This window comes from Komagataella phaffii, chromosome 3 (genome assembly GCF_000027005.1).
Source record: "Komagataella phaffii GS115 chromosome 3, complete sequence".
In the NCBI taxonomy this organism is placed as follows: Eukaryota; Fungi; Ascomycota; class Pichiomycetes; order Pichiales; family Pichiaceae; genus Komagataella; species Komagataella phaffii.
The window spans coordinates 440370-467031 of record NC_012965.1 but is presented as its reverse complement, the minus strand read 5'-3'; the positions used below and the strand labels follow the sequence as shown (position 1 = coordinate 467031).

General features: G+C 40.8%; 16 protein-coding genes across 16 annotated transcripts; 6 read left to right on the top strand and 10 right to left on the bottom strand.

Annotated features, from left to right (window-relative positions):
- Window positions 1-299: 299 nt before the first annotated feature.
- PAS_chr3_1168 (uncharacterized protein) lies at window positions 300-854 on the bottom strand (the record flags this gene model as incomplete). Its single annotated transcript, XM_002492400.1, has 1 exon — window positions 300-854. One exon carries the CDS (start codon window positions 852-854, stop codon window positions 300-302), a length of 555 nt encoding a protein of 184 aa, XP_002492445.1.
- A 186-nt stretch (window positions 855-1040) lies between these two features.
- On the bottom strand, window positions 1041-1652 carry PAS_chr3_1167 (uncharacterized protein; the record flags this gene model as incomplete). Its single annotated transcript, XM_002492399.1, has 1 exon — window positions 1041-1652. One exon carries the CDS (start codon window positions 1650-1652, stop codon window positions 1041-1043), a length of 612 nt encoding a protein of 203 aa, XP_002492444.1.
- A 272-nt stretch (window positions 1653-1924) lies between these two features.
- PAS_chr3_0230 (ATPase involved in protein folding and the response to stress) lies at window positions 1925-3898 on the bottom strand (the record flags this gene model as incomplete). The annotated part of the gene is made up of 1 exon (XM_002492398.1): window positions 1925-3898. One exon carries the CDS (start codon window positions 3896-3898, stop codon window positions 1925-1927), a length of 1974 nt encoding a protein of 657 aa, XP_002492443.1.
- Window positions 3899-4427: 529 nt separating this feature from the next.
- Window positions 4428-5243, bottom strand: PAS_chr3_0229 (uncharacterized protein; the record flags this gene model as incomplete). Its single annotated transcript, XM_002492397.1, has 1 exon — window positions 4428-5243. One exon carries the CDS (start codon window positions 5241-5243, stop codon window positions 4428-4430), a length of 816 nt encoding a protein of 271 aa, XP_002492442.1.
- Window positions 5244-5515: 272 nt separating this feature from the next.
- Window positions 5516-6646, top strand: PAS_chr3_0228 (Catalytic subunit of the Hat1p-Hat2p histone acetyltransferase complex; the record flags this gene model as incomplete). Its single annotated transcript, XM_002492396.1, has 1 exon — window positions 5516-6646. The coding sequence occupies one exon, from the start codon at window positions 5516-5518 to the stop codon at window positions 6644-6646; it is 1131 nt and encodes a 376-aa protein (XP_002492441.1).
- Window positions 6647-7019: 373 nt separating this feature from the next.
- PAS_chr3_0227 (uncharacterized protein) lies at window positions 7020-7928 on the top strand (the record flags this gene model as incomplete). The annotated part of the gene is made up of 1 exon (XM_002492395.1): window positions 7020-7928. One exon carries the CDS (start codon window positions 7020-7022, stop codon window positions 7926-7928), a length of 909 nt encoding a protein of 302 aa, XP_002492440.1.
- A 107-nt stretch (window positions 7929-8035) lies between these two features.
- On the bottom strand, window positions 8036-9650 carry PAS_chr3_1166 (uncharacterized protein; the record flags this gene model as incomplete). The annotated part of the gene is made up of 2 exons (XM_002492394.1): window positions 8036-9471; window positions 9545-9650. The coding sequence occupies 2 exons, from the start codon at window positions 9648-9650 to the stop codon at window positions 8036-8038; spliced, it is 1542 nt and encodes a 513-aa protein (XP_002492439.1).
- Window positions 9651-9918: 268 nt separating this feature from the next.
- Window positions 9919-11451, bottom strand: PAS_chr3_0226 (Vacuolar transporter; the record flags this gene model as incomplete). Its single annotated transcript, XM_002492393.1, has 1 exon — window positions 9919-11451. One exon carries the CDS (start codon window positions 11449-11451, stop codon window positions 9919-9921), a length of 1533 nt encoding a protein of 510 aa, XP_002492438.1.
- Window positions 11452-11594: 143 nt separating this feature from the next.
- PAS_chr3_0225 (Soluble fumarate reductase) lies at window positions 11595-13067 on the bottom strand (the record flags this gene model as incomplete). The annotated part of the gene is made up of 1 exon (XM_002492392.1): window positions 11595-13067. The coding sequence occupies one exon, from the start codon at window positions 13065-13067 to the stop codon at window positions 11595-11597; it is 1473 nt and encodes a 490-aa protein (XP_002492437.1).
- Window positions 13068-13444: 377 nt separating this feature from the next.
- PAS_chr3_0224 (DNA-dependent ATPase) lies at window positions 13445-15961 on the top strand (the record flags this gene model as incomplete). The annotated part of the gene is made up of 1 exon (XM_002492391.1): window positions 13445-15961. One exon carries the CDS (start codon window positions 13445-13447, stop codon window positions 15959-15961), a length of 2517 nt encoding a protein of 838 aa, XP_002492436.1.
- A 24-nt stretch (window positions 15962-15985) lies between these two features.
- Window positions 15986-16762, bottom strand: PAS_chr3_1165 (uncharacterized protein; the record flags this gene model as incomplete). The annotated part of the gene is made up of 1 exon (XM_002492390.1): window positions 15986-16762. One exon carries the CDS (start codon window positions 16760-16762, stop codon window positions 15986-15988), a length of 777 nt encoding a protein of 258 aa, XP_002492435.1.
- A 116-nt stretch (window positions 16763-16878) lies between these two features.
- Window positions 16879-18291, bottom strand: PAS_chr3_0223 (non-ATPase regulatory subunit of the 26S proteasome lid; the record flags this gene model as incomplete). The annotated part of the gene is made up of 1 exon (XM_002492389.1): window positions 16879-18291. The coding sequence occupies one exon, from the start codon at window positions 18289-18291 to the stop codon at window positions 16879-16881; it is 1413 nt and encodes a 470-aa protein (XP_002492434.1).
- Window positions 18292-18485: 194 nt separating this feature from the next.
- Window positions 18486-20594, bottom strand: PAS_chr3_1164 (uncharacterized protein; the record flags this gene model as incomplete). Its single annotated transcript, XM_002492388.1, has 1 exon — window positions 18486-20594. One exon carries the CDS (start codon window positions 20592-20594, stop codon window positions 18486-18488), a length of 2109 nt encoding a protein of 702 aa, XP_002492433.1.
- Window positions 20595-20992: 398 nt separating this feature from the next.
- On the top strand, window positions 20993-21682 carry PAS_chr3_0222 (3-hydroxyacyl-CoA dehydratase; the record flags this gene model as incomplete). Its single annotated transcript, XM_002492387.1, has 1 exon — window positions 20993-21682. The coding sequence occupies one exon, from the start codon at window positions 20993-20995 to the stop codon at window positions 21680-21682; it is 690 nt and encodes a 229-aa protein (XP_002492432.1).
- Window positions 21683-21831: 149 nt separating this feature from the next.
- On the top strand, window positions 21832-22314 carry PAS_chr3_0221 (mitochondrial 54S ribosomal protein YmL49; the record flags this gene model as incomplete). Its single annotated transcript, XM_002492386.1, has 1 exon — window positions 21832-22314. One exon carries the CDS (start codon window positions 21832-21834, stop codon window positions 22312-22314), a length of 483 nt encoding a protein of 160 aa, XP_002492431.1.
- Window positions 22315-22537: 223 nt separating this feature from the next.
- PAS_chr3_0220 (Mitogen-activated protein (MAP) kinase kinase kinase) lies at window positions 22538-26662 on the top strand (the record flags this gene model as incomplete). The annotated part of the gene is made up of 1 exon (XM_002492385.1): window positions 22538-26662. One exon carries the CDS (start codon window positions 22538-22540, stop codon window positions 26660-26662), a length of 4125 nt encoding a protein of 1374 aa, XP_002492430.1.

Below are 26662 nucleotides of genomic sequence, written 5' to 3'. Positions count from 1 at the left end.
CGAACTTATCGGTAGGTCACTCCGAAAGTAGAGCTAGTAGGGCTTAGGAATTGACACAGCCTTCTTTTGATTCAAGAATACATTGGCCTTAAGTCACTTGTCACTAACGAAGTAAAGAAGTAATGGAAGGCCTAGCAAAAACCAAAAAAAAGTAAACGACTCGAATAGTGCGCAAGAGCTTCACTAAAGCTTCCATGTGGCAGAGCCCAGTGATAGCAATCGAGTTTATCACCTAAAATTGTCCAATAGCATCCTTGCAAGTTATGTTTTTCAGCTACCTTGGTTCACTCGCAAAGATTCTATCTGTATCTCACCTTTTGTCCTCTCTTTTCTAGTTTCTGTTGTCTCTTGCTCTGTCCCTTTTCTTTTGACCCAGAAGCTGGCTCCTCCTCTTTGAAACTGCTGCGACCACCCAATAATTGTCTACCTCCTAGAAATAATCCGTAAAGCTTGTAAGCAGCAAAAGCCGGGATTACCAGCGACAGATACCACACATTATTTGTCCCCAAAATCACCAGCACGATGTTCTGCAGTAAAGTGAAATAAATTATGTCGAATAAGTATTCTGTAAGCCCAGACTGACTAAGATCTTCACCTGAGGAGACTAGTTTGGGAACAGTACGCCCTCCACTGACCTTTTCCAGTGTGAATCGTGGCCTTCCAATCTTTTCAACTATGAGCTCACAGATCACTAAAGGAACATTGAAGAAAAAAAACGGTTTTTTGTTTGATGGTCTGTTCAACAGAAAAATAATCAACAGTGTTAGAGCATTGACCCCAAGAGATATTAGATGGATCTCTTTAAGAATCTTAGTGTTTTTGGTGGCCTGTTTCTTCTCTGCGTTGCCAGCCATTTTAGATAGTAGGTTGTCGAAAAGTATGTAATTTTTCGTGGTAGCTAGGTTCGGGGTTCTGGCAAGAACCAACGAGCAGGCAACAACACCAAATGGCAAATACTTGCTACTCAGAAGAACGGCAACGCCTCAGAATGTATATACTCTTACTCTTTGATTTACCAATTAACAATTATCTTAAACTAACTAACAGCAACTAGAGTTTTGACTGCCTCCAACGGATTGACCCCTCAGGTTGATTGATGCCTTCTCGGTACCACTACCAGCTTGGTTGTTCACCATCTGAGATTTGATTTGACGAGCCATGTTGAAGAATGCTTGCTCAACATTTGTAGAGTCCAAGGCTGATGTCTCTATTAATGGGATCTCCAGAGCATCTGCAAACTCCTTGGCAACAGTGTAATCCACAACCTTCTTATCCTTGAGATCGGACTTGTTCCCAACCAACAACTTCATCACTCCGCCAGTGGCGTATCGGTCAATCTCTTGCAACCACTGGTTGACGTTATTAAATGACTCTTGGTCGGTAACATCATATACGATGATGATACCATGAGCTCCTCGATAATAGGAGGATGTAATAGTGCGGAATCTTTCTTGACCAGCCGTGTCCCAGATTTGTAACTTGATTGTCTTACCATCTAGCTCTATAGTTCTAATCTTGAAATCAACTCCGATCGTCGAAATATAGTCCTGGGTGTAAGTATCCTCGGCAAATCTCAGCAAGAGACAAGATTTTCCCACTCCAGAGTCCCCAATAAGCAGCAACTTGAATAAGTAGTCGTACTCGCTGTTCATGACTGCTATTATCTCTGTGTGTATGTGTGTATTGGGCAACAAGAGCTTGTGAATCTGTCCTTATAAAAGACACCCGAAGAGGCAAGATTGGGTAGTACACTAATTAGTGGAGGGCAACTGGTTTAGGGGTTTTGGCTGGCTTATTATAGTGTCAGCGATACTATACAATCTACGATGCCCGATGTCGGCATACAGCACATTATTAGATCCAAAATTTCCTTAATTTCCTATTCACGTTATATATATTAACCAGAATTTATCCGTTGAATTGCTTAATCGACTTCTTCCACGGTTGGTCCGCTGTCTCCGCCTGGGGCAGCACCACCTGGGGCACCGCCAGCTGCGCCAGCTCCGCCAGGGAAACCTCCAGGGAAGCCACCAGGAGCTCCACCAGGAGCTCCACCAGCAGCTCCATAGAACTTGCTCATTATTGGGTTAGCAACTTCTTCCAATTCCTTTTGCCTGTCCTTGTACTCGTCTGTGGAAGCAGATTGTGACTCATCTAACCAAGATATTGTCTCTTCAACTGACTTGTTCAACTTGGCAAGATCATCCTCTCCAACCTTGTCCTTGAATCCAGATTCAGCTGCAGAGTTCTTCAGAGAGTAAGCATATGATTCCAAGCCATTCTTGGCAGCAACTCTCTCGGCTTCCTTCTCGTCTTCATCCTTGAATTTTTCAGCTTCAGAAACCATTCTCTCGATGTCTTCCTTGGACAATCTTCCCTTATCGTTGGTAATAGTAATCTTTTGAGTCTTACCGGTACCCTTCTCAACAGCAGATACATTCAAAATACCGTTGGCATCCATATCGAAGGTGACCTCAATTTGAGGAACACCTCTTGGAGCAGGAGGAATACCAGAAAGTTCAAACTTACCCAACAGGTTGTTGTCCTTGGTTCTAGTTCTCTCACCTTCAAAGACTTGAATCAAAACACCTGGTTGGTTGTCAGCATATGTCGAAAAGATTTCTGACTTTTTGGCTGGGATTGTGGAGTTTCTTGGGATCAGCTTGGTCATGATACCACCAGCGGTTTCAATACCCAAAGATAGAGGAGCAACATCCAGCAATAACAAGTCTTGTGTCTTGGAAGAAGTATCTCCAGACAAAATAGCTGCTTGGACAGCAGCACCATATGCAACGGCTTCGTCTGGGTTGATGGACTTGTTTGGCTCCTTACCATTGAAAAAGTCAGAAACTAATTTCTGAACCTTTGGAATTCTGGTAGAACCACCAACCAAAACAATCTCATGAACTTGAGATTTGTCCAACTTGGAGTCTTTCAAGACTCTCTCAACAGGCTCGATGGTGGATCTGAACAAGTCGGCACAGAGCTCCTCGAATCTAGCTCTAGTGATCGAGGTGTAGAAGTCGATACCCTCGAACAAAGAATCAATCTCGATGGAGGTCTGAGCAGAAGAAGACAAAGTTCTCTTTGCACGCTCACAAGCGGTTCTTAGTCTTCTAAGGGATCTCTGGTTTGTAGAAAGATCTTTCTTGGTCTTTCTCTTGAACTCGGCGATAAAGTGGTTGACTAATCTGTTATCGAAGTCCTCACCACCCAAGTGGGTGTCACCTGCGGTGGCCTTGACTTCGAAAATACCCTCATCAATAGATAGTAGAGAAACATCGAAAGTTCCTCCACCTAGATCGAAGATTAGAATGTTGTGCTCACCGTGGCCTGCATCCTTCTTGTCCAACCCGTAAGCAATTGCGGCAGCGGTGGGCTCATTAATGATTCTTTGAACGTTCAAACCAGCAATCAAACCAGCATCCTTGGTGGCTTGTCTTTGAGAGTCATTGAAGTAAGCAGGAACAGTGACAACTGCATCGTTGATTTTCTCACCCAAATACTGCTCAGCAGTATCCTTCATTTTTGTTAGAACCATGGAGGAAATCTCTTCGGGGCTGAAAACCTTAGTCTCACCCTTAAATTCGACTTGGATATTAGGCTTTCCCCCCTTGTTGATAACTTTGAAAGGGAAGTGCTTAATATCGGCCTGAGTTTCCGGGTCGTCGAATTTTCTACCGATTAAACGTTTGGCATCGAAAACAGTGTTAGCTGGATTCATGGCAGCTTGGTTCTTTGCAGCATCACCAATCAATCTTTCAGTGTCGGTAAAGGCGACGAACGATGGAGTCGTCCTGTTACCTTGGTCGTTAGCTATGATCTCAACACGATCATTAGCAAAATGTGCCACACAAGAGTATGTGGTACCCAAATCAATTCCAATTGATTTACCCATAATGTTTAACTTTGTTTAATTTCTATGCTTCTGTGAAGTTAGTCTTGTAAACTAATGGTCGAGTAAGGGGTGGAACTAGGTTCTCCTTATATATACGAATTGCTTCAATTCGATCGGAGTCGATCGGCTTCCATCGAATTCCATCGAATTCTACCAGAGTTGTTTAAGACCACTTGTGGTACCACATATGGTTCCTGCGGCTCTCTTTGCGGTGTTTATCTTGATTGCTAGAACCTTCGAGAAAAGTGTGGGGTGAACAAAAATCGCGGAACAAAAACCTCTCAATCGAGTGATTGAGCTGAACCATCCGGGAGGTACAAAAAAATGGCCTATTGTTAGCGCCGCACAAAGTGAGGCGCGTGAGAATTTGGCGTCATCTGAAAAGTTGTACCAACAAGCTCTGGTGAAAAGCGTTGCCTGTATTTGCTGTGACAGAAATGGTCTCATGGAGGTAAACATGAAAACACCTTCAATAATCTAAATGAATTCTTCGTCATATGGGTGATCCTAAATTTCGAGTTCAATCTCATTATCTGGTCTTTTTTTCCAATTCTAAGTATCCTAGCGTGCTTGTTAATAGACTCTTAAATCGTAAATATCCCAACCTGAATCCTTGAGGAAGTTGGGGATGGTATAAGAGTTGACTGATCTTCAAATCATAACTATCAACTAATTGTTTCATGTAAACATTCTGTTGATATCTTAATCTCAGAAACGAGATCACGGAGAATACCACGATTAATTGCCTGATAAATGAAAAGGGAGCCCTATACCATTCCAGCAATATAATCGACTTCAAAGAGGATAGCAACAAAGAAGGAACTAAAAATAATTCACAACTAGCCGCAAGGTACATGGACTTTTCATTGTAAGAGCTCACGAACATTCTAATCAAATTGCGAACCTGGTCTGCGTTTGAGACTGGTAGAGTTGCCAGCAGAGTAGTATCCAAATAATTCAAGAAATGAAACAAAGAGTAAATAGTGAATGGATACAACCCACCAAAGACTGGACCTGGATCAGTGGCTGTCAGCCTGAAAACAAGAGCCAGTAGCAAATACTGAACGTTACTTTCTTTCAGGAGGGACCGTAATTGTGAAATAATCATTGTGACTGGCTTGCCCTTGTGTACCTGTCTAAGCACAATGACATATGTGATGATGATCGCATTTAGTGCATTCTTATAAAAGCCTAATGGAGTGTCCGAAAATGGAGATCGGAAGAAAGACGTGGCAAATGTCAATGCAGTGAATAGAATGGCAAAGGCATGACCCAAAAACCAGTATAACTGGGCAGACTTCGCTAATTGTAACAGTCCTTGTCGTTTGGGCTGAGGAGGCGGCATGCTAGCTGATGCTTGTTTGTGGCAGATGGTTGATGTGAATCGGGCGTTCAAATGGTTGTCAAGTAGTACTTCGTTCAGATGTAATCGTTGGAACGCTGACTACAAGGAATCTTCTCTTCGCGAAGGTTGACATTGTTCGGAAGGATGCTAGAGCGAGCGCCCTTGGAGCATACGATAATGATTTCGAAGCAATAGATTTTAACGTTCTTCTTTTCCGTCTACACAGGCTAATACAGTCCATCCAGCATCCTTCTTCAAGAAAATTCAGAGAGATGACTGATCTGTCGTCGTTGGATCCCAATATTTATACCTCCTCATCGAATGAGGCACTGTCAATTTCATTGGCTGGTAACGGAAAAGCTGTGTCGTTTCATCCTGACTTTACGTATCCCATATTTGGCGACGCGGAACAAATTTTTGGGTACAAGGACCTGGTAATACATCTGGTATTTGACAGCATGTCATTGTATCCCTTTTTGAATGTCAGGTACAGTGAGAAGAGAGATGATGCTGATGAAGTGGAGTCCAAGTTGTTGGAGTTGTTACCAGAGGAAACTGTTGTGAAAGATGAAGCGTTATGGCAGGACAAAATCGATGGAGAAAACTTTGAAATCCCCGGTGAAATATTATCAACTTACACTCACAAGGATGAAAATTATCACGTATACAAACTCTCAATCAATAAATGTGCCGAGAGCCTTCAATTGCACCGTCGTATGCAAATCTTCGTGTTATTTTTTATCGAAGCAGGCTCCTATATCGATGCAAAGGATGACATGTGGGAGATTTATGTTGTTTACAAAGAGGACAAGACGTTCATTGGATTTGCCACCGGATACTCGTATTGGAAGTATCCTGGCCATGAAATCTTCGACTCCGATGCGAAATACCTTTGGAGAAAGAAGATCTCACAGTTTGTTATCTTACCTCCATACCAAGGACAATCTCACGGAAGCCAACTTTACAAGACGATATTTGAACAATGGTTCAAGGATGACCAAGTGGCAGAAATTACTGTCGAAGACCCTAGTGAGGCATTTGACGATCTAAGGGACAGATGTGATCTGGAGAGACTTTATCAAAGAGGGTTGTTGGAAACATTACCGGAACCAGTAATCTCTCCCGAATGGTTTCAAACACAGCAAGCAAAAGAGAAAATAGAGAAGAGACAGTTCCAGCGGTGTGTTGAAATGCTCTTATTACACGCCTTGAAATCAAAGAAAAACACCCGTCTTCAAATAAAAAAGAGACTTTTCATCAAGAACAGAGACGCACTCTTGGACCTCGACGAAGCCACCAGAAAGGACAAACTGCAAGTTGCTTATGAACGCTTAGAAGAAGACTACCAGAGAATATTGGAAAAAGTTAGATTTGTCAAAAAACGACCTCATCAGGACACTTAATATATAATTCCGACCTACGTAATAACCTAACAATATGAATAATAAGATAGAAACAACCCTCCCGCAAACATAAGCAAGAACAATTGGAAACAATGCCATACTTGCTATATTGGGTTATTTTGATTACCTCATTGGGATATCGAATTTCTAGTTCCAATTCGAAATTACGGTCGGAAATTTCTCGGTTTGGCTTTTGATGCAGCAATATTCCATCCTCGGAATGGCGTAATGCAGGAAGCACCGAGGATGACGGCCTCAGTCATGTTCTTTCGTTTTGAATTGCTTCCTTCTCCCAGGAGACTGCTATAAAAATCAAACAATCTCTCCCCCATTTCAAGTTCACTTTCATCAATTGAAAACAAATCATCGGAATATGCATAGAACTTACTCCCTACGTTCAGGCCGTGCTCCTACGGCTGCTGATGTCAACAACCCTCCACCACCTACCTCTACTACCAAGAGCAAGTTCTTTGGTAAAAACTCCATTGCTTCTTCTCTTCGAAAAAACGCCGCTGGCGCTTTTGGACCTGAATTGTCCAAGAAGTTGGCTCAATTGATCAAAATTGAGAAGAACTTGGAGCGATCCATCGAGCTTGTTGCCAGAGAGAGAAGAACTGTTGCTAAGCAGTTGTCTCTGTGGGGTGAGGAAAACGATGATGACGTGTCTGATGTTACCGACAAATTGGGTGTTCTCATTTACGAGATTGGTGAATTAGAAGATCAATTTGTTGACAAGTACGATCAATACAGAATCACTCTGAAATCCATCCGTAACATAGAATCTTCTGTCCAACCATCCAGAGACAGAAAGCAAAAAATCACCGATGAGATTGCCCACCTCAAGTACAAAGACCCTCAATCTCCAAAGATTCCAGTCTTGGAGCAAGAGCTCGTCCGTGCTGAGGCCGAATCTTTGGTTGCTGAGGCTCAATTGTCCAACATTACCAGAGAGAAACTGAAGGCTGCTTTCAACTACCAATTCGACGCCCTTGCTGAATTGTCTGAGAAGCTAGCATTGATTGCTGGTTATGGTAAGGCTTTGCTAGAGTTGTTGGATGACTCTCCAGTCACTCCTGGTGAAACCAGACCTGCCTATGATGGTTACGAGGCTTCCAAACAAATTATTATCGATGCTGAGAATGCTCTTTCCTCTTGGACTCAGGACAATGCTGCTGTCAGACCGTCACTTTCTATCAGAAATAGTGAATATGATGAGGAGCCCAACGAAGAGTGGGAAGAAAAGGAAGAGGGTGACGAAACTCGTGACGAAACTCAAGCCTAAGATGTCCCATTTAGTATTAGCATTGAACGATGTTGATGTTGTCTGAGTATATGGTTAATACGTAATAGCTCCGGGGAGCTAATTTAAGTCTCCCTTAATAATTGATTCTAGCCAACAATTAGTGTTATTGTAATATCTTTTCCTTCCAAAATTCCATAGTTCTGTAGAGGCTCATGATCGATAGCTACCAGGTTATGAGTCGCAAGCGTCAATATGCCATAAAAGACACTAGCTGCGATGCTCTTATTACACCCAGCCTCGGTGATATTGCTGGAAACTAGCTCTTGAAAGGTGACTTTTGAAAACACCTTGTTTGAAATGGGGTTAACTTTTCGTTGACCAACAATTGAAGATTTATTACGCAAAAAATGGTAGAATCGCTCATCTCTGGGATTCGAAGGAGCTTTGTCTTCCAAATGATTGTACAGAGAGTCATGGGTTGTAAACTCAGCATCAAAACTCTGTTCGTAAAGTGCTTCATCAATGATATTGTGTCTATTGAAGCCATCTAGCGTAGAAGTGGGTCGCCTACGGGATATAGTCGAAGAAGATGAGGATGAATTGCCTATTCTCAATCTAAAATCTGGAATGTCAAAGAAGGAGTCGTTTTCTTCAAAATAGGAGTCGTTGTTTAAAGGTTGCTCATAATGCTCATCTTGATTCATTTCATCCAGGATATTTTCATTCAAGTTGAAAGATGCTAAACTTGTCCTTGAGCTGTGCCTAGAATGGGATTGATTTCTAGCGTACTCTAGTTCATTAGAGGTAGTGGATTCTCTTCTTGATGCTGCATTCCTAACGTAAGCATCTAGTGTCTCATCTGGTGCAGCTTTGCCAGAAGGAGATAATTGACTTAATAAGGTAGTAAACGGATTTGTTTCTTTGAGCATCTTCGCATTAGTCTTCGTAACATTCTCTGGAATCATTCTTTGTAAGTAGTTACCTGTCCAGTCATTAAATTCAGAAACGGACACAGTTATCTTGTTGTCAAAGACAAGTTGCCGTTTAGACAACTTCTTCGGGACTGTATCTTTTTTCTGAGGACTTTTAGGTTCTGTATTCAGTGCATTGGAATCACCTTCATTCTCAGTCTGTAAATTAAGGACATCAAATTCCAGCCCTAAATCAACATTTTCAGCAGCAACAAAAGATGATTCATGATCTTTGTCATTCCCATGGACGGAAGCAAATTCTTGGCCATCGAATAGAAAATCGACATCAGGAATTATGTCGTCTAGATCAAGGTTGTTTATATTGATATCTCTCCCTTCGAAAGTATTACCCTTTAAAGACTGGTGGTTTTCGGCATTGCCTTCAAAAATAGAAGATAAGTTTTCGTTCTCGATATCGTTTAAATTGATGGAGTTGGAAGGACTTATGTCTTGTAAATAGGAAACCTTTTGCAAGATATCAACCTCAATATTAAAACAAGGATCATCACTGAGAATATTCTTCTTCTGTTTAGGGACAACATACTTGTTGAAAGTAACGTATGGCGTAAAAAGCTTTTTTGAAAGCTTTGTTTTTGCAATAATGGTGTCGTCTAACACTTGATTAGTACCACTTATCCGGAAAATCTGGGGTAAAAGATAAAACAAAATCTGGGTTGGACTCACTGTAAAAGTATTCAATTTTTTTCTTATAGCAAACAGTCACACCGAACAAAAGGTTTGAAGTAAAACGTAACGATATGGATCGGTTGTTATTGATAAACTTGCACATTTCGTCAATAGACACCTTAAGAATATCTTTTCTGGAAACTGTTGAGCCTGAGCCTAAAGTGGCTAGGAGCCTACAAAGTTGTTAGCGGGGTACAATTAAGGCTGAATTTGTTGGTGAAAGTACCAAAGAGTCGCAACACTGTGCTCTTCAACTAAGAGATTTGGGAACATGGTTTTTGACAAGGAAAGAATGTTAAGTTTAATAAATGATTGTCTGGACGCATTATGACGCGACTAAGTAATGTATATGATGTTACATAAGCCTTCCATTAAGCATACAACGCGGCGGCTATAGTTCCCATGATTGCCAATATTATGAAGACAAAGATGACCAATTTGAAACCGGCCTTCTGATTATATGACAGTTCATCTTTGAAGAGCAAGATATAAAACGTCGTCGGTAAGATAATGCAAATTGTGGTACAGATAAAGCTTCCAAGAATCGCCAATACTTGCGAAAAACTGTTGAAGGTCACCGAAAGCATAATCGCTATTACGACAGCTGTTATTCTGGAAAATATTCTCTTAACTTGAGTGGATGGTGATATTATTCCTTGAGAGCTGTTGAGTAGTTCTGTTTCGCTGAAAGTCAAATCATCTATAGCTGTAACAACTGGCCTTAGGACTAAAGGTGTTTTAGATAGAGGTAGTAATGTCATGAATAGACAGACCACTGTGGGGATCCATTTGGGAAAACCTTCAGTCAGCATGATGCTTCTAGTAATTTCTGAGTCGGCATCCATGCCGAACATTAAAAATCCGAAAACACCTATGAACAGATTGACCACCAACGTGAAGCTAAAGGACTTGCTCATGCAACTTGGATAATCTTCTGGAGTACGCATATCTCTGTAAAGTTCTACCAACACTGGGTGGCCTCCAAAGGGACATAAGAATATACCATAGGCAATTAAAACGTTGACAAATGAAGTAGGCCAAAAGTTGGTTACCTCAGGTTGAAAAATAGACCCTGGAGCTTCCTTTTTCAGGAGTCCACTGACTACTACAATTACTGCCACACTTGAAGTACTCACAATGCCAATAAAGCTCAAAAAAGACAAACCGCTTAATGGCAAAAAGTTAAAAACAATCACTACTCCACCAAATACAAGTCTCAAAGCCTTTCGTGACACTTCAGGGAAAAATGAGGATAAGGAATCCACAAATAAAATGGCCAATGAAGCCGCACCACCCAGTAAGTCGATGAGAAACACCAACAAGATGGCATAGTTTACCTTCCGACCCAGAACCTTTTTCCCGATGTCGTTATATGACCGCAATGCTGGATCTCTCTCGGTGCAGCGTCCTAACAGGATTGCAGTGTATTTCGTAAGGAAGGCAGCACCCGAAAGAAAGGTAATTCCCAAAATCCAGCCGGATAAATAGAGTCCCAGGGGCAGGGACAATAACCCTATCCCAATCAAAACGTTGACAGCGTTCAAAATAGTTTGGTGGTTGTTGGATTTATCTAAGCCAATTGATAGAAGTCGATCCTCATCTTCTTCCTCAATGGTACTTTCTGGGTAATGATACTTGTTAATGGGGTGTCTTCCTGATATTAATGATGTTTCTTCATCAATGGACAACTCTGTTCTGTTACTGTTTTTGCGTGAAAGGGTCTCCCTCAAATCTGACACATCCAAATGTCCAAAGCTTTGGGATCTTTTCCAAGAAGAAGTGTAGTCAGTTAAAGTGGGAGATGCCACCAGGTCTAAAATACTGCTTCTCCTGCTACTTCTTCGGCTCAAAGCCTCCGAAGTTACACTATGAATTCCTGTTGAGTTCGTCTTATTGAGGTTCATCGGGTATTCGTGCGAGAAAAAATAAAAAAAAGAAAATAAGAATCCGAAGTGGAATGCGATTGTCTTTTGATTACAGCCACAATTTAAATACATTGGCAGTACGAACTGGGTGACTCACTCAATTAATTATTATCTATTCGAATTCACAGTTTATGGTAATTACTTAGAGATTTTAAGAGATAGCTGGATGCTGTCAACGCTGCCCTCTTTCCGAATACAACGCACTCTAGCAGGGAGTTACCACCGAGACGGTTGTCACCATGCAGGCCGCCTGTCACTTCTCCTGCACCAAATAATCCAGACACCACCCTTCCATCTTGATGTTCTATTTCCGCATTCCCATTGAATTTGAGTCCTCCCATCGTAAAATGAACAGCCCTGGAAACGTAAGATACGTAAAAAGATTCCTGGGCAGACTCAGAATTGAGCAAGTTGAATGGTATGTTTGGAAAATGGACTTTTCCGAATTCATCCCTTTGTAGGTCAGCAAACAAATTGTAGTTTGAAAATGTTTGATGAAGGTCTTGTTGGTCACACCCAATTTCTTCGATCAGCTCTTCAGCGGTTAGCTTTTTCATTAGCCCCTTTGCTGTGTAGAACTGAACATTCAATTGCAATTGCTTGGCAGCTTCTTCGTTCAAAACTAAAAGAACCCTGTCGTCACCAGTTTCTTTGATCGTATTTTCTATAGCTGCACTGACATAATCTCTGGTTCCAAGTTCGTTACAAAATCTTTCACCTCTTGCATTTAGCAAAAGACCTCCTGCTCCCCTTAACATTTCAGCACCCAGAATTAGAAACTGATCGTCTTTGACAATCTTGCTGTCAAATGGCACTAACGCCGTGGGGTGAACTTGAATCTTATCCAGATCAATACCTGCGATTCCCTTCTCTAATGCCAAGCTCAAAACATCCCCAGATGCATACGGGCCATTTGTGGTTGGTAAAGAGCTCAGCTCTGGTCTAAACTTGGAGATCAGTTCCTTGTTGGCAGAGTAGCCACCTGAAGCTAGAATTACGGGCCCAAGAATTCTGTACTTCGAATCCTGAAATTCTATAACCACTCCATCAACTTCGTGATCATGGACTATGATATCGGTCAACTTGGCCTGATTAATCACCTTTACATTTTGAGGGTACCGTTCAGATATATCTGATAGAATAGAGATAACCGTGGAAGTAATAGCAAACCCAGGTGGTTTACTTAATCCTCTGTGAGTCCTTGGCTGAGAATGTCCTCCCAGAAGGCTGACTGTGGATAAATCTATTTTGCAAACTTTAGTCAACCATTTAATGGCATCCGCACTCTCATCTGTTAAAATCTCCAGGAGACTTCTAGCATGATCCTTCCCTGATCTGGCGGAAAGAATAGAGTCTTCCAAGAACGAATCGACAGAGTCATTAACGTGCAAGCTGATTTGCTGGCTGGTCAAAGCTCCACTGATCCCACTACTGGCTTTCATTGAGTTTCCACCCAACTTAGCCTCCTTCTCCACTAGTACAACATTTGCCCCAGAATTGACTGACTGAATAGCAGCGGTGACACCTGCTAAACCACCTCCAACGACAATTATTGGGTTTGGAGGTAAATTTGGGAATAATGGTATAACAGACATTATTTTCAAAGTGCTCTGAACTGGAAATCTCTAGTTCTTTTATTCTTCGTAGTCTACTATGCCCAGATTTGATAATAAGGTGATTTCTCCTCCTTATTCCTTGTGGGATTACGTCAGCATACTTAGATTCGTTAGTTTCAGTAAGAAAGACGACGAAACTACCAATAAAAAGTCGACATTGACTATCCAATAATAGACAAGATTTGATTCACGGGGCTTTACTCATTTTTTGAAAGAGATCAAACCCATAAAACTGCTTTTTGATGGTCGGCCTGTTCCATCCCATTAACTTTAATTTCAAATCCTCCTAATAAACGCGACATAAGCAAAAAGACGCGATTGTTTATCTAACCTATACGCTTGTGTGGTCTGTTTATATGGCAAAGAAACTTCATAAACCGACTAATGAATTAGGCACGGGTGCTGGGTTACCCCTTGATAAGCGTCCCAGGCCAGTTTCCAATCCTCTGGCCATTATTTCCAGACCTTTCAAGATACCGGTGGCAAGAGATACTTCACGCAATCATTCCACCCTAAATGGAAGGCAAGTAAGAAAAGCTCGTCTGAAAGGACCATCCTCCTATGCTCTAATGGAGATTGATACCAACATAGTCGCTGATAGTGATTTGTCGGTCGGTGCGGATGGAGAGGTAGTTGTTCGTGGCAAAAAAGGTGCTTTGACTTCCAGAAGAATGCTGGATAGTGAGGGTAGATCTAGTCCAATCTTGAACAAGAAGTTTACAGTACCAATCAAAATTGATAAAGAAAATGCATTTGAGAGACAAAACTCTCAACCCCCACCACCATTAGGAACTAAAAGAAAGCCAACATTGCCTCCTAGGCCTCTTCATGATCCTATGAGTGAGTATGCTATTGTCTTGTATGATCCCACAGTGGATATCATTCCTGAAATCAAAGAGGAAGACGATAGATTACGCAAGGAGCAAGAAGAATTAGAAATGGAACGCAAGAAGGCTGAACAAATCACAAACAAAAACAAAAGAATAAAACCTGGAAAGTCCTTAGCAGAAATATTAGGTATTGCTAAGGATGGATCTTCACTCAAAAAGTATCCCAATGTACCAGTTGTGATTGATCCAAAACTTGCCAAGATTTTAAGACCTCATCAGATATCAGGTGTAAAATTTCTCTTTCGTTGCACTTCAGGTTTAGTAGATGCGAGTGCTAAAGGTTGTATCATGGCTGACGAAATGGGATTGGGAAAGACATTACAATGTATTGCATTGCTGTGGACCCTCTTGAGACAAAGTCCTCGGGGTACCAAAACAATTGAAAAAGCTATTGTTGTCTGTCCATCATCCTTGGTCAAAAACTGGGCGAATGAATTTGACAAATGGCTTGGAAAGGGAACACTGACGCCACTTGCAATCGATGGAAAGTCAGCTAAAGGCTCTACTATCTCCTCACAACTATCACAGTGGGCGATGGCCACTGGTAGGAATATCGTCCGACCGGTACTCATCGTTAGTTATGAAACATTGAGAAGAAATGTGGAGAGTCTAAAAGGAACTAAGGTAGGACTGATGCTTGCTGATGAGGGTCACAGGCTAAAAAATGGAGACTCTTTAACTTTTACTGCTCTCAACTCTCTAGACTGCGAACGTAGAGTCATTCTATCTGGAACACCCATTCAAAATGACTTATCAGAGTATTTTTCTCTCTTGACGTTTGCTAATCCTGGCCTTTTGGGGACAAGAAACGAGTTTAGAAAAAACTATGAAAACCCAATTTTAAGGGGAAGAGATTCTTTGGCTGATGATAAGGAACGTGAAAAGGGTGACCAGAAACTGAAAGAGTTGACCGAAATTGTTGCAAGATTCATCATTAGAAGAACCAATGATATCCTATCAAAGTACTTGCCTGTGAAGTATGAGTACGTTATCTTCTGCAATCTTTCGGAAACTCAAAAGAGTCTTTATCAGAGATTCACTGCATCGAAGTCCATTTCAAAGCTAGTCAAAGAAGTCGGTGGAGGAGCTCAGTCTTTACAGTCCATTGGATTATTGAAAAAGCTTTGCACTCATCCTAATCTTTTGAATTTACCTGAAGACATAGAAGGTTGCGAGAACTTGCTTCCAGACGACTATGATTATGGGCATGGAAATCGAAGAAATCGGGAAGTACAGGTATGGCATAGTAGCAAGTTCCTAATTCTTCAAAGATTCTTGTACAAAATAAACAAAGAAACGAATGACAAAATAGTGATTATTTCAAATTACACTCAAACGCTGGATCTTATTGAGAAGCTTTGTATTAGCTCAAGATATGGATCACTGAGACTGGATGGTACTATGAACATTAATAAACGACAAAAATTGGTCGACAAATTCAATAATCCAGAGGGTAAAGAGTTTGTTTTCCTGCTAAGTTCCAAAGCTGGTGGATGTGGAATTAATCTGATCGGAGCTAATAGATTAATTCTTGTAGATCCTGATTGGAACCCAGCGTCTGATCAACAAGCTCTGGCCCGTGTGTGGAGAGATGGACAGACAAAGAACTGTTTTATTTATAGATTTATTGCCACTGGTAGTATTGAAGAAAAGATTTTCCAAAGACAATCAGCTAAACTGCAATTGAGTTCATGTGTCGTTGACTCAAATGATGATGTGGAAAGATTATTTTCTGCAGATAATTTGAAACAACTATTTCAATTCAAAGAGAACACGTTTTCAGAGACTCACAGCACCTACAACTGTAAACGTTGTCATCCCGATGGAAAACAATTCATTAAATCCAGTGCTATGTTATACGGTGATCCAACCACTTGGAATCATATACACCCCGGGAGTTTGGCAAGCAATGAAGATACGTTAATTGCCAACGAAGCCCAATTCAATGACATCAGCTACTGTTTCCAATATATATCACATTAGTACAACATGATCCTTTTAAATCATTTAAGACAATTCCCAGTACTGGATTTCACTGGCTTGTTCGTCTATCCAAAGCAGCCCATTGGCGACCATATCTTCCAGTACTGTGGTAGCCCTGGCTTTCTTCCAGCGAAAATTGTCGATAAGTAGAGAAACAGTGACGAAACCGATGTTACCACAAGTCTCTAGCACTGTGGAATTATCTTTATTTAGCTCTTGAGGAACAGATTTGCAATAGAGTTTGTGGCCTATGGTGATTATCTGTAATTCTGTTCCTAAAGCTTCTGTAAGTGCGTTTATGCTTTTGACTATGTCATCCTGTGTTAATTGAATTCCAAATAATTTGGTGAGAGGCTTATTAGAAAGAATTTGAAGTATCTCTTTGATCGAGATGACTCCTCCGTTAATATCAGCAGTATCCTGACAGATTTCCATAATCTTAATGCCCAAATCATTATAAAAATCTTGCTCGCTCTGATTAGCAGTTGAATCGTTTTTAACCACTTTTTGTTTGGACTTCTCTGTAGACTGTCCCCCTTCACCATTATAAGCTATACTAAATGCAGCTAGGGGATCAACACCAAAATTGAGGCAAATTTGACTGAATTCAGTTCGAAATTTGGGATCATCTTCGATATCCTTTTTATGCTCTTTGATAAAACTGATAAGTCCATTCTGAAATACTGTCAGTTGAGTTTGTAATTGGTTTGTCTGATCTTCGAGAAGCTTCTTTCCAACCTCCTGATACCTCTGGTTATGATTTTGAACATTGTCCAAAGCGGAAAGCCCCAGACGTTTCATATTGTGGGTGAGTAAAGTGCATGCATACTAAAAAAAACAATCACAAGACATCGCGAAGTTCTTACAGGGGAGATACTCCATTAAAGGGTCTACCTACTCTACTTCTACTTTTGACTCTACAGTTCATCATCAAAGACACTCAACGAGTAAGCTAATAGCTCCTCTTCAGAATCTTTGTTATCCGGGGCGTTTTTGTTATCAATTCTGTTTGCACTCAATGGATAACGCATAGCTTTGACACTCTCATTGTGTAGTTGCATACAGAACTTAATACGTTCGTCAAATACACTCTGTGGTTCTCTAGTAGAATACACATCCAGCACCTCCTTACTTTGCATGTATCCTTTTTCGTGATCAATGGTGGCTTCTATGACGCCATCTCTAATAGACTTAGCAACAATATACTCGGCACTTAGTTCACTATCCAAATGCAACTTAATACAGATGTCCTTTAGGGAGATTCTAGTATAAGCTAATGAAATGATTCTTATTCCAGTCTTGATAACGTTTTGACGTAATTTCAAAACCAAATTGTAATTCTTTTCATCTTTGAACGTGTCTCCGTATTCAGCCAATGCCTTATTAAACAAGTTCAAATCACCCAATCTCACAGCACGAGTGACGGCCAAATATGGCAACAATGATTTCTCCAGTTTCGGATCTCTGAAAGTATCTAACGATGGAATCTCTCCCATCAGTAACTCTACCAAAATGTTCAACTTGGTGGCAGTTTGCAAAAATCCAGTGGCAAGCTCGGACTGGGGAGCTTTTCTAATTGAGGTAACCGCGTAGTTGTGAGCTGTCGAATAAGCAAGTTGAACCGCGTGGATTCTTGCCAAGTAATAGTAATAACGGGCTACTAAAGCATTGGAAGCATCTTCAGGGAACTCTGTCTTTTCTACCAAATTTGAAGCTTGGTTGATGTCATTGGATAAAATGTAATTTCTCAAAAGCAAGGTAATTGTTGAAGCTCTCGTCCCTATATCATGACGCAGAGTTGATGTACGAAGCGCTAACAAAAGATCTGGACGAATTGAGGTCAACTCTCCAGCTAACTCTTTTATTCTAGCGATGTAGAACCATGCCCTCGATGAAATATAATCTAATGTTCGACGATTATAGGATTTTAAAGCACTAATTGTGAAGGGAACAAACTTGTTTGCAAGTTTGATCTCTTTGTGGTCATGTAAGTAAATCAATATTAGTACATGAATGAATATGTCAATTTCAGGCAGAACTGTATTGACAGACCCTGAGTCTACTTCCATGTGGTCACCTTCTTGTGAGGAATGTGCACCCAGTTTCACTAGAATATCCTTTAGGTACTGTCTGTTTTCATCTTGCGGATAGTTTTTCTCTACGACTTGTAGCAGGGAATTGACATCTAGTCGTCTTCTCAAAGGACCCAATTCTCGGAAAACCTTTAAAGTAAAACGGGGATCAAAGTGTGATACCGACTTTTGAATTAATTGAAACCTAAGTTCAATGTCTTCGTTCGTAGGAATGGTCTCTTCCGTCGTTGAAGACATGATATTTAAAGTAGTCTTGAGAGGATGATCAACAATCGGTGGCAATATGGAGTCTAGAGTGATTAATGGTGTAAAGGTGTATCCTTATATGTGGTTGGCGCACATTGAAGAAGTATTATTATGTAAGCGTGTATAGGAATTATGCATATTATTGTTCTAAGATCCGTCAGGCCCAGTACTAACGTAAGGTTGGCCTAGTACCCAAATAATTCGATCAGCACGTTTATGGTGGTACCAACGCACCAAAATGCCACTATAACCGTACCTATCCATCTTTCAAAATACCAGTTATTGAGCGGTATCGCAACTAACAGGAAAACCAAACTGAGTAGAAGGAATAAAGAGGAAGTAAACAGTGTTGACGAGATGTCTATGTGAAATGACGTTTCATTATTGCTGAGGAGCACTATAAGCCCATTGACTCCAATTCCCATCAGTAAGTTCAATAAAGGACCTCCAAAACAAGCCGCCAGGGCCATTAATGGCATACCCATTTTTGCAATAGTAAGATTAGATATGAAATCTCCGATGGAATTTCCAATCGCAAAGATAGTCAAACCCAAAATAGCCTCGGATATCTTGAAAAAAACAGAATAGAACTTGAATATGTTGATCAATTCTTCTGCAAAAATTGAGATCCATGCAATGGAAGAGGCAAACCCTATAAATGATAAGGCAATGTTGACTAAGTTGGAGGATTTGGTAGGGGACTTTGATACAGGTGACACTAGAACCGAATAAATAATCATTGATACGATTGAAGAGCAGATCAGTGAAAATACAACGTAGATTGCAAAACCATCTGATGTTCCAACGGTTGCAAATGTAAGGAGTAAAAATGAGAAAAATGCTTGTGTTATCAGCAGAGAGACTTGGGCTCGAAGGCTGGTTGTTCTATTAGTAGTAGTTCCGGATCCTTCAATTGTTTCAGATTCAGGAATGTCTTGGAAATCTGATATTAATCTGACTGGAATCGTCAGGGTCAACGACAATACTATTGGTGCTGAAGATAGTATGAATATTTTATTGATCCACGAAGAATCTTTGAAGTTGGCAAATGTCGGAATAAGTAGCAAGACTAATCGCTGAAATCTCCTTCTTGGACTTGAATGTCGTTTCTTGTAAAACGCAGACATTAGAGTTTTTAAGTTCTCGGAATCATCAACATCAAGGTCGATATCATGAGTACGAGCTTCGTAATCGCCATCTCTGTAGGCTAGTATTGGCTCTGTAACAGGTCTATTTTCCACATCTGTAGGGTCATCGAAGTACGCTGGTTCTGATTCAGGGCGTAAGTTTATTAAAGCGTGTCGATCAACAGGGAAAGATTGCTCTTTAGACAAGTTTTCGAACACATTCTTGAATTCTAATGCTCCTAAAACTGAGGATCTTATTCTGCTAGTATTATTTTGTGTTCCAGTTACATTCATTAGCTCGTTCAACACATGGCTGTTCTCATTGTCTTCCACTTCGATATCGTTCAGTTGATGGAAAATGTTGAGCTCTCCATCTACCTCATCGTCGTCGTAAAGACTTCGAACTGTTTGATCTCTCTGTATCAATTCCTCGTTAAACTTAACTATCCAATTCCAGGAAACAATCACCGCAACATAGAGAGCATAAAGTGACACCATAACTAGGCATTCAACTAGAGACAACTCACGATCTGATAAAAATATGATGACTAGCACAACTGCAAGCGCAAAAAACAATAGATCTCTGACAAAGACTAGTTTCTCGTTTCGTATCGTGAAATCAGAGCTTCCATCTTTGAACAACCTGAAAGGTCTCACTACCACCATCGCTCCCACGATGAACGAAGTAATCAGATAGGCACTTCCAATTAATTCACCAATGGCTAATGAACCATCACCAGACATGAAAGAAGCGTAAGTTCCCATAATATCGGGGCTTCCGTTACCAAAAGCCAAAAGGGTTAATCCTGACAGGTTGTCTGGGATATCAAAAAAGTGACTGATCGTAGAAAGATTTGGACATAGAAATTCTGATGATGTAAGTCCCAAACTCACAAATAAAACGCTCATTAGCCCTAAGGTGAGAGGAATCACAAGCAATGGCCTGGCTGCAGGAGACTCAATTTTGCAATAGTAAAGTTCGAAGTAGTTAAGTGTTCCAACCTGTAGATCTTGACAGTTTTCCCTTACAAACGAACATTGTTGCTTGAGAGGCAAATGATTGATATTATGGCAAGAACTAGGGGAACTAGGATCTGATAACGAATCCGTTCCATTGTAGGCCGTCACATAAACCAGAAGCAGGAAGAACGTTGCAAGCCTCTTCATATTGTACTGGAGGAAGTAAGGATGGATGGTCTCGAAACCGGATTATTATTAGGTAAGTATTCTCCGATATTGATAGTGGTGACCAGATCGGAGAAACATTAACAAAGAGTTATTTCTCTGCTTGATGAGAGAGCTGCCAGGTTTACCACATATTTATGGATGACAGGACATGTTAGGACTTTTCAAAATAATTTGAATTTGACTGTGAAAAAGCTGGAACTGTTATTTCATTTAAAGTGTGATGTTTCAAAGAGCCGTCTCTCAATTCAGAACATCCAATTGGACTCAATTGGCTACTGAGAGTGCCTGACTACGAATTTCACTGGATCAATCTATCTAATACCTACTTTCTGATTACCTAGATGTCATAGTATTATATGAAGAGCTTATATACGCGAATGCCAGTGTCAGGTCGAAACCCCAACAGTTCTTTTCTGCCAGTCCAGGCCACACATCATTTCATCATGACTACTCCTGCCTGGTTGGTCTCATACAATGCATTGTCCTCCATAGCATGGTTTTCTGTACTCGTGCTAGCCACGTCGTATCCAGAAGCCCAACCTCAATTTTTCCAGGACACTCAAGCCTATGTCCGATTGGTTCAAACATTTGCTATTGTTGAAGTCTATAACTCACTTGTCGGAAACGTCCGCTCCCCAGTTTTCACTACAGCAGTCCAGGTTGCATCTAGATTACTTGTCGTTTGGGGTGTTTTTTATGTCCTCCCCAATTCCCCGGCCAACACCCACTGGGCATACATCACTCTTTGTCTCTCATGGTCTATTACTGAGATCATTCGATATGGATACTATGCACTGAACATTGTCACCGAGGGGAACCCGCCCAAGTTTTTAACTTGGCTACGTTACAACACATTTCTTGTTTTGTATCCTACTGGTGTTGGAAGTGAGGTAACTATACTTTTCAAATCTCTCGATGAAGCTGAACGTGTAGTTGGAGCTTGGTACAAGTATTTGTTCATTGCTATTCTGGCTACGTACATCCCTGGGTTCTACATGCTTTTCTCCTATATGTTGAAACAAAGAGGCAAGACTTTGAAGAAGTTGAGTCCTAAAAAAGAAAAATAGGTCGTAAGTACGTTAGTATCACTTGATAACGGGTATATTAGTAGTGTGAGGCTCTTTGACGTCTGAATGTTTTCTCGCATTTTTCAAACATCTCCATTTTTCTTTTTTTTTTTTTCTTGCCATTTGGTAATCCTTGCCATCTATCCATCATGAATCTCATTCCAAGAGCCCTTAACTCGGCCAAGATATGCTTTCAACGAATTCCTACTCGTTCATTTACCACACAATTTGCTTTATTGCAAAATCAGCAAAAGCAAACGATTAGTTCCAAACTACCAGACTTACAGCCTTTGAAGTTCGAAAAAGACTTGTATGCCACAATTAGGATTCACAACAGACCATACCTGATAACCGAGGGAGATAAGATAATTCTACCTTTTCGGTTGAAGAACGCTGAAGTTGGAGATGTTTTGAACTTTGATGATGTCACCACTATTGGCTCCAGAAACTTCACCTACTCTGACACCCCCATAGACTCTTCACTGTACTCCATCAAAGCTACAGTCATTGAAAAAACAAAGAAACCAATGTACACCAAAGAGATTACAAAAAGAAGACAGCGTCATGTGCGCCACGTTAATGTTAAGCATGACCTTACTGTCCTCCGGGTTTCTGAATTAAAATTGAGCTGAACAGGAACGGGGAATTGAAGAATCTTGTATGTAATAACCAAAATACTTTCTTGAGTCAAAGAACGTGTAAATAGTATAATAGTTGTCCATTAATTAGGCTTTTGTTACACACTTATCTCCTGTAAAGGAGGCTTTGTCTTTCACCTCACCGCACTGATTTTTGATCCTCGATCTCCCTTCTAGCAAAAACTAAACATACCTCTCGCCTTTATCATGATCTATAATGGAGACCGATAGTGCCAATCATTTGGATCCAGTTGAACCTACATACGACACTACTCTCTTGCCGTATTTGCACTCTAGAAAGAGTTCCAGAAAGAGTTTCGGTGGTGATGATATAACCAATCCCAATGCAGATCTATCTACAACTCCATCTAGGATTCCATTACCATCATCTTTTATGTCAGAGGAAGGCTCCAAAGGCGAGTCAAGATTCTCTTTTGAATTAAATGGAATGGATTCTTCCACTCCAGAAAAGTCGGCTTGGACCGGTATTCTGGAGTCCCCGAAACCCAGTGAATCCTTTAGTTTTTTCACGGAGCATCCTTCTATTGCACATTTCAACAATTCCTCAGGAAACCATATAGAGTCGTTGTCCAACAGTACATCCCCTTCCAATGCTGATAGTGACTTATCGAAGAGATTAAGTCGCATAAAGAAGAGTGCCACGCATTCTCGTCAATCTTCTATCTCCTGGAACGTGGATCTTCCAGAGGAATGGACTCTAAATAATATCACATTTTGGTTAAACCTGTACAATTTCAACGAGTCGTGGCTCTCAATGATCAAAGCACATAATTTGGTCGGCGCTTCTTTCCTTAGTTTGGCAAATTATCCGGTCCTGAAAACATATACCCATGAAGTTGACACAGTCAACGACTCAACACCTTCAAGATTTATTCATCTTTTAAGGAAAACAATGGGGAGAAAGACTAGTGAAACATTGTCTCTTGCATCTGCCAACGTGAATGATTATTATGCAAGCAACGTTTCGGCAGAGTCGTTTGACTCAATTATTCAATCTCCTGTGGAAGAATTCCATGAAACAAGCAACCTTGAGACAAAGAGTTCCTCCGAATCACCCAAAAGTTCAGTTAAGCATTTTGCAGACCCAGCAAAATTAACGACAAACATACCCAAACCTTCGCCTTTGAGGTCTTCGTCGCCGTCATCTTCCTCAACCACCCTCAAACATAGTGTTTCCCAAAGAACTACAAATACCCGTCAAGCAACTGAAAATGTTAAGAGACCAGTTTCTACGATAGAGTATTCCACGTCCAGATCGGATTCTCCAACATCCACTTTTTCCTACAACGTGTTTCGGAAGCATCAGAAAAGCAACTCCTCAGAATCTAACTTTTTCTCCAAGATATATTCAAACGCTCCCACAAATGAGGTAGAAGTCGAAAGGAGAAGCAGTGTGAAATCCAAGAAAGGTCTTTTGACAAAGTTCAAAAAGATAGGGGAGGAAATATCAAAAAGTAATAAGAGCAGGGATAAGCTGTCTGAATCTCCAATCAGCCCTGCATCAGCAACTTCGTTGGTAGGAGGTAAAGACAGATGGAAAAGACACCAAAGTTCTGTAACTACTGAACTATCAAACAAAGATTGGAAACAAGCTTCCAGAAAATCTGTAGACAAAACTAAAAATAATGTGGAAACTAACAAAGAAAGATTAAGCATCTCCAAGAAAGATAAGGTCCTCTCGGATATATACGAGAAGCACAAGCCAACACCTTTGAAAGATACACACACTAAGACTTCTTCTAGCTTCGTGTTGGCTACTAGCAATGATAACAACTTCATACCCATTGATGTGAGTGAAGTTCAGGATTTGAGGCAGTTCAAAGTTGTGGTTATCAAAGCTCTAAATATAATGAACATTGAGCCCATTTCGTTCCATCTTACGGATTTTGGTCATATTCATGGTGCAGAGTTAGACGATGAAAGTTTGGAAAAATTTCGTCTGGATGGCTTTCGAAATGGGTCTTTAAAACTTCACGTTAAAGGAACTAAGTTTGAAACATCATCTAGTACTGCTTCCTCAATGACACTCTCATTCAAAAGTATTGAGGAAGGAAAACTGGAGAAAGGATCTTCCAGATATCCTACTACTCCGCAATATCTACTTGATACAATGAATGCTCACTCAAAAGATATGTCTGTGGATTACTTGAACATTAAAGATAAAGTCAGAGAAAGTCAAGAATTAAAAAATGAACTTGTCCCACAGTCTGCGTCAACAACTACGGTGCCAATGTCTAAAGAAAGATCGTTTTCTTTCAGATCTACTAAAGAAGAGCATCAAAACAACACGTTCAGAGTTATAAGGAACAAGAGTTGGGAGGTCGACTTCGATAAGAAGCGGAAGTCTCCTTACGAGAGAACTAGACAACTGGTTGCTAAACGAGATCCTCCTCCCCCACCCTCCCCATATTCACCCCCAAAGAATTCCTTGGCAAATAGAGAAAAGAGGGAGCTACCTGTTTTAAACCCAGCAAATCAGTCCTCAGCTACAAGTCGTACCTTTGGCTTAGATCACAATCTTGAATTTCCTAGTAAGACAAATGACGAGCCAACCCGAATATCTCCGTTTACGCCGGGCTCTTCCAACACTCTGATTCCCAAACCTTATAAGGGTTCATCCCCTCACGAAAGAAGGCCCGTATTGTCTAACGAGAGAAGGGGGTCCCGGAGAAGATCGTCCAGTTTGTTGACTACTTCAAGTATAGTGAGCGGGAATAGTTACCAGAATTTCAACACAAAATCGGAATCCTTTCATGATCCTTCATCTGGCGATTCGCATGGTACGTTTGAAGAAAGTAATACTTTCGATGAACTACCTACATTTGACATCAGTAATCCCATTGAGTCATGTTCTGAAGAGGAAGAAGAGGATTTTTGGGCAAAACCTCCCAGTTCGACTACAAATACACAACCTGCCGCTGTTGCCATTGATGCTAAGGAAGACCAGGAAGAAAAAATTACGAGGATGCCTAGTATGGCCGTCAGACCCCCGGCAGAAGTTGTTTATGATAATCTTGAATTATTTTTCCCAAATACGGATTTGGATAAACCACTAATGGATGATGCTTCCCCTCCGCCCTCGCCAAATTCTCCCATTCCTGAAGTGTCGCCAGTTAATAATACAAGACCTCAAATACACAGAAAAATCTCCAGCGTCCGAAGTGCAAGCGATCATCTTGCTAGGCCAAATGAACTAGGAAGGGGCAGAGTGAAAACAATTAGGATTGTCGCCCAAGAAGCCAAAAAGTCAAGAGCCAGACTCGCAGAGAATTTCGAAAGCAATAAGAAAGCTGATGGTCTTCTTAGACGAAGAAGTACTAAGTTCTGGGGTAGAAAGGTTGTAGAAATGAAGCCTGGAGATGCCCGAAATCTATCCAAATTGAAGGATGGTAATGGAGATTATAAACAATTTTCCTGGGTAAGAGGTGAAATGATTGGTAAGGGGACATATGGAAAAGTCTTCTTGGCTCTTAACGTGACAACTGGTGAGATGATGGCTGTGAAACAAGTTGATCTACCTTCGAGCGGGCATAACAGCTCCGTCTTCAAGGAAGTTGTCGACGCCATTCTTTCTGAAGTCGATACCCTAAGTGACTTGGATCATGACAACATTGTTCAGTATCTAGGATTTGAACAAAGAGCTCAAACCTATACATTATTCTTAGAATATGTTGCAGGGGGGTCAGTTGGTTGGTGTCTTCGAGTATTTGGCAGGTTTCCAGAGGAAGTAATCAGATTCTTGACTAAGCAGGTATTAGAAGGTCTTGCTTATATTCACAGTCGTGGTATATTGCATAGAGATTTGAAGGGCGATAATTTGTTGCTAGAAACGGATGGGACCTGTAAAATAACAGACTTTGGTATATCCAAGAGAAGTCGCAATATCTACTCGAATGATGCTGAAATGTCAATGCAAGGGTCTATATTTTGGATGGCTCCTGAAGTAATTGATAATGTGGTCAACGACAAAAAGCAGGGTTATAGTGCCAAAGTTGATGTTTGGTCGCTAGGGTGTGTCGTGTTAGAGATGTTTGCTGGCAAACGTCCTTGGTCTAACTTCGAAGTTATAAGCGCAATGTACAACTTAGGAAGGTCAAAATCTGCTCCGCCAATTTCGGATGAAGTTAAGGCATATATTTCTTCAGATGGAATTGATTTCATCAATAAATGTTTTACAGTCGATCCTGATGAGAGGCCAACTGCCCAGTCATTGATCTGTCACCCATTCTGTAAAACTAGTTCCGATTTTAAATTTGAATCAACGGAATTAGCAAAGTTGGTCAAAGTCAACGACAAGCAGGCTAATCTGGTGTTTGAATAA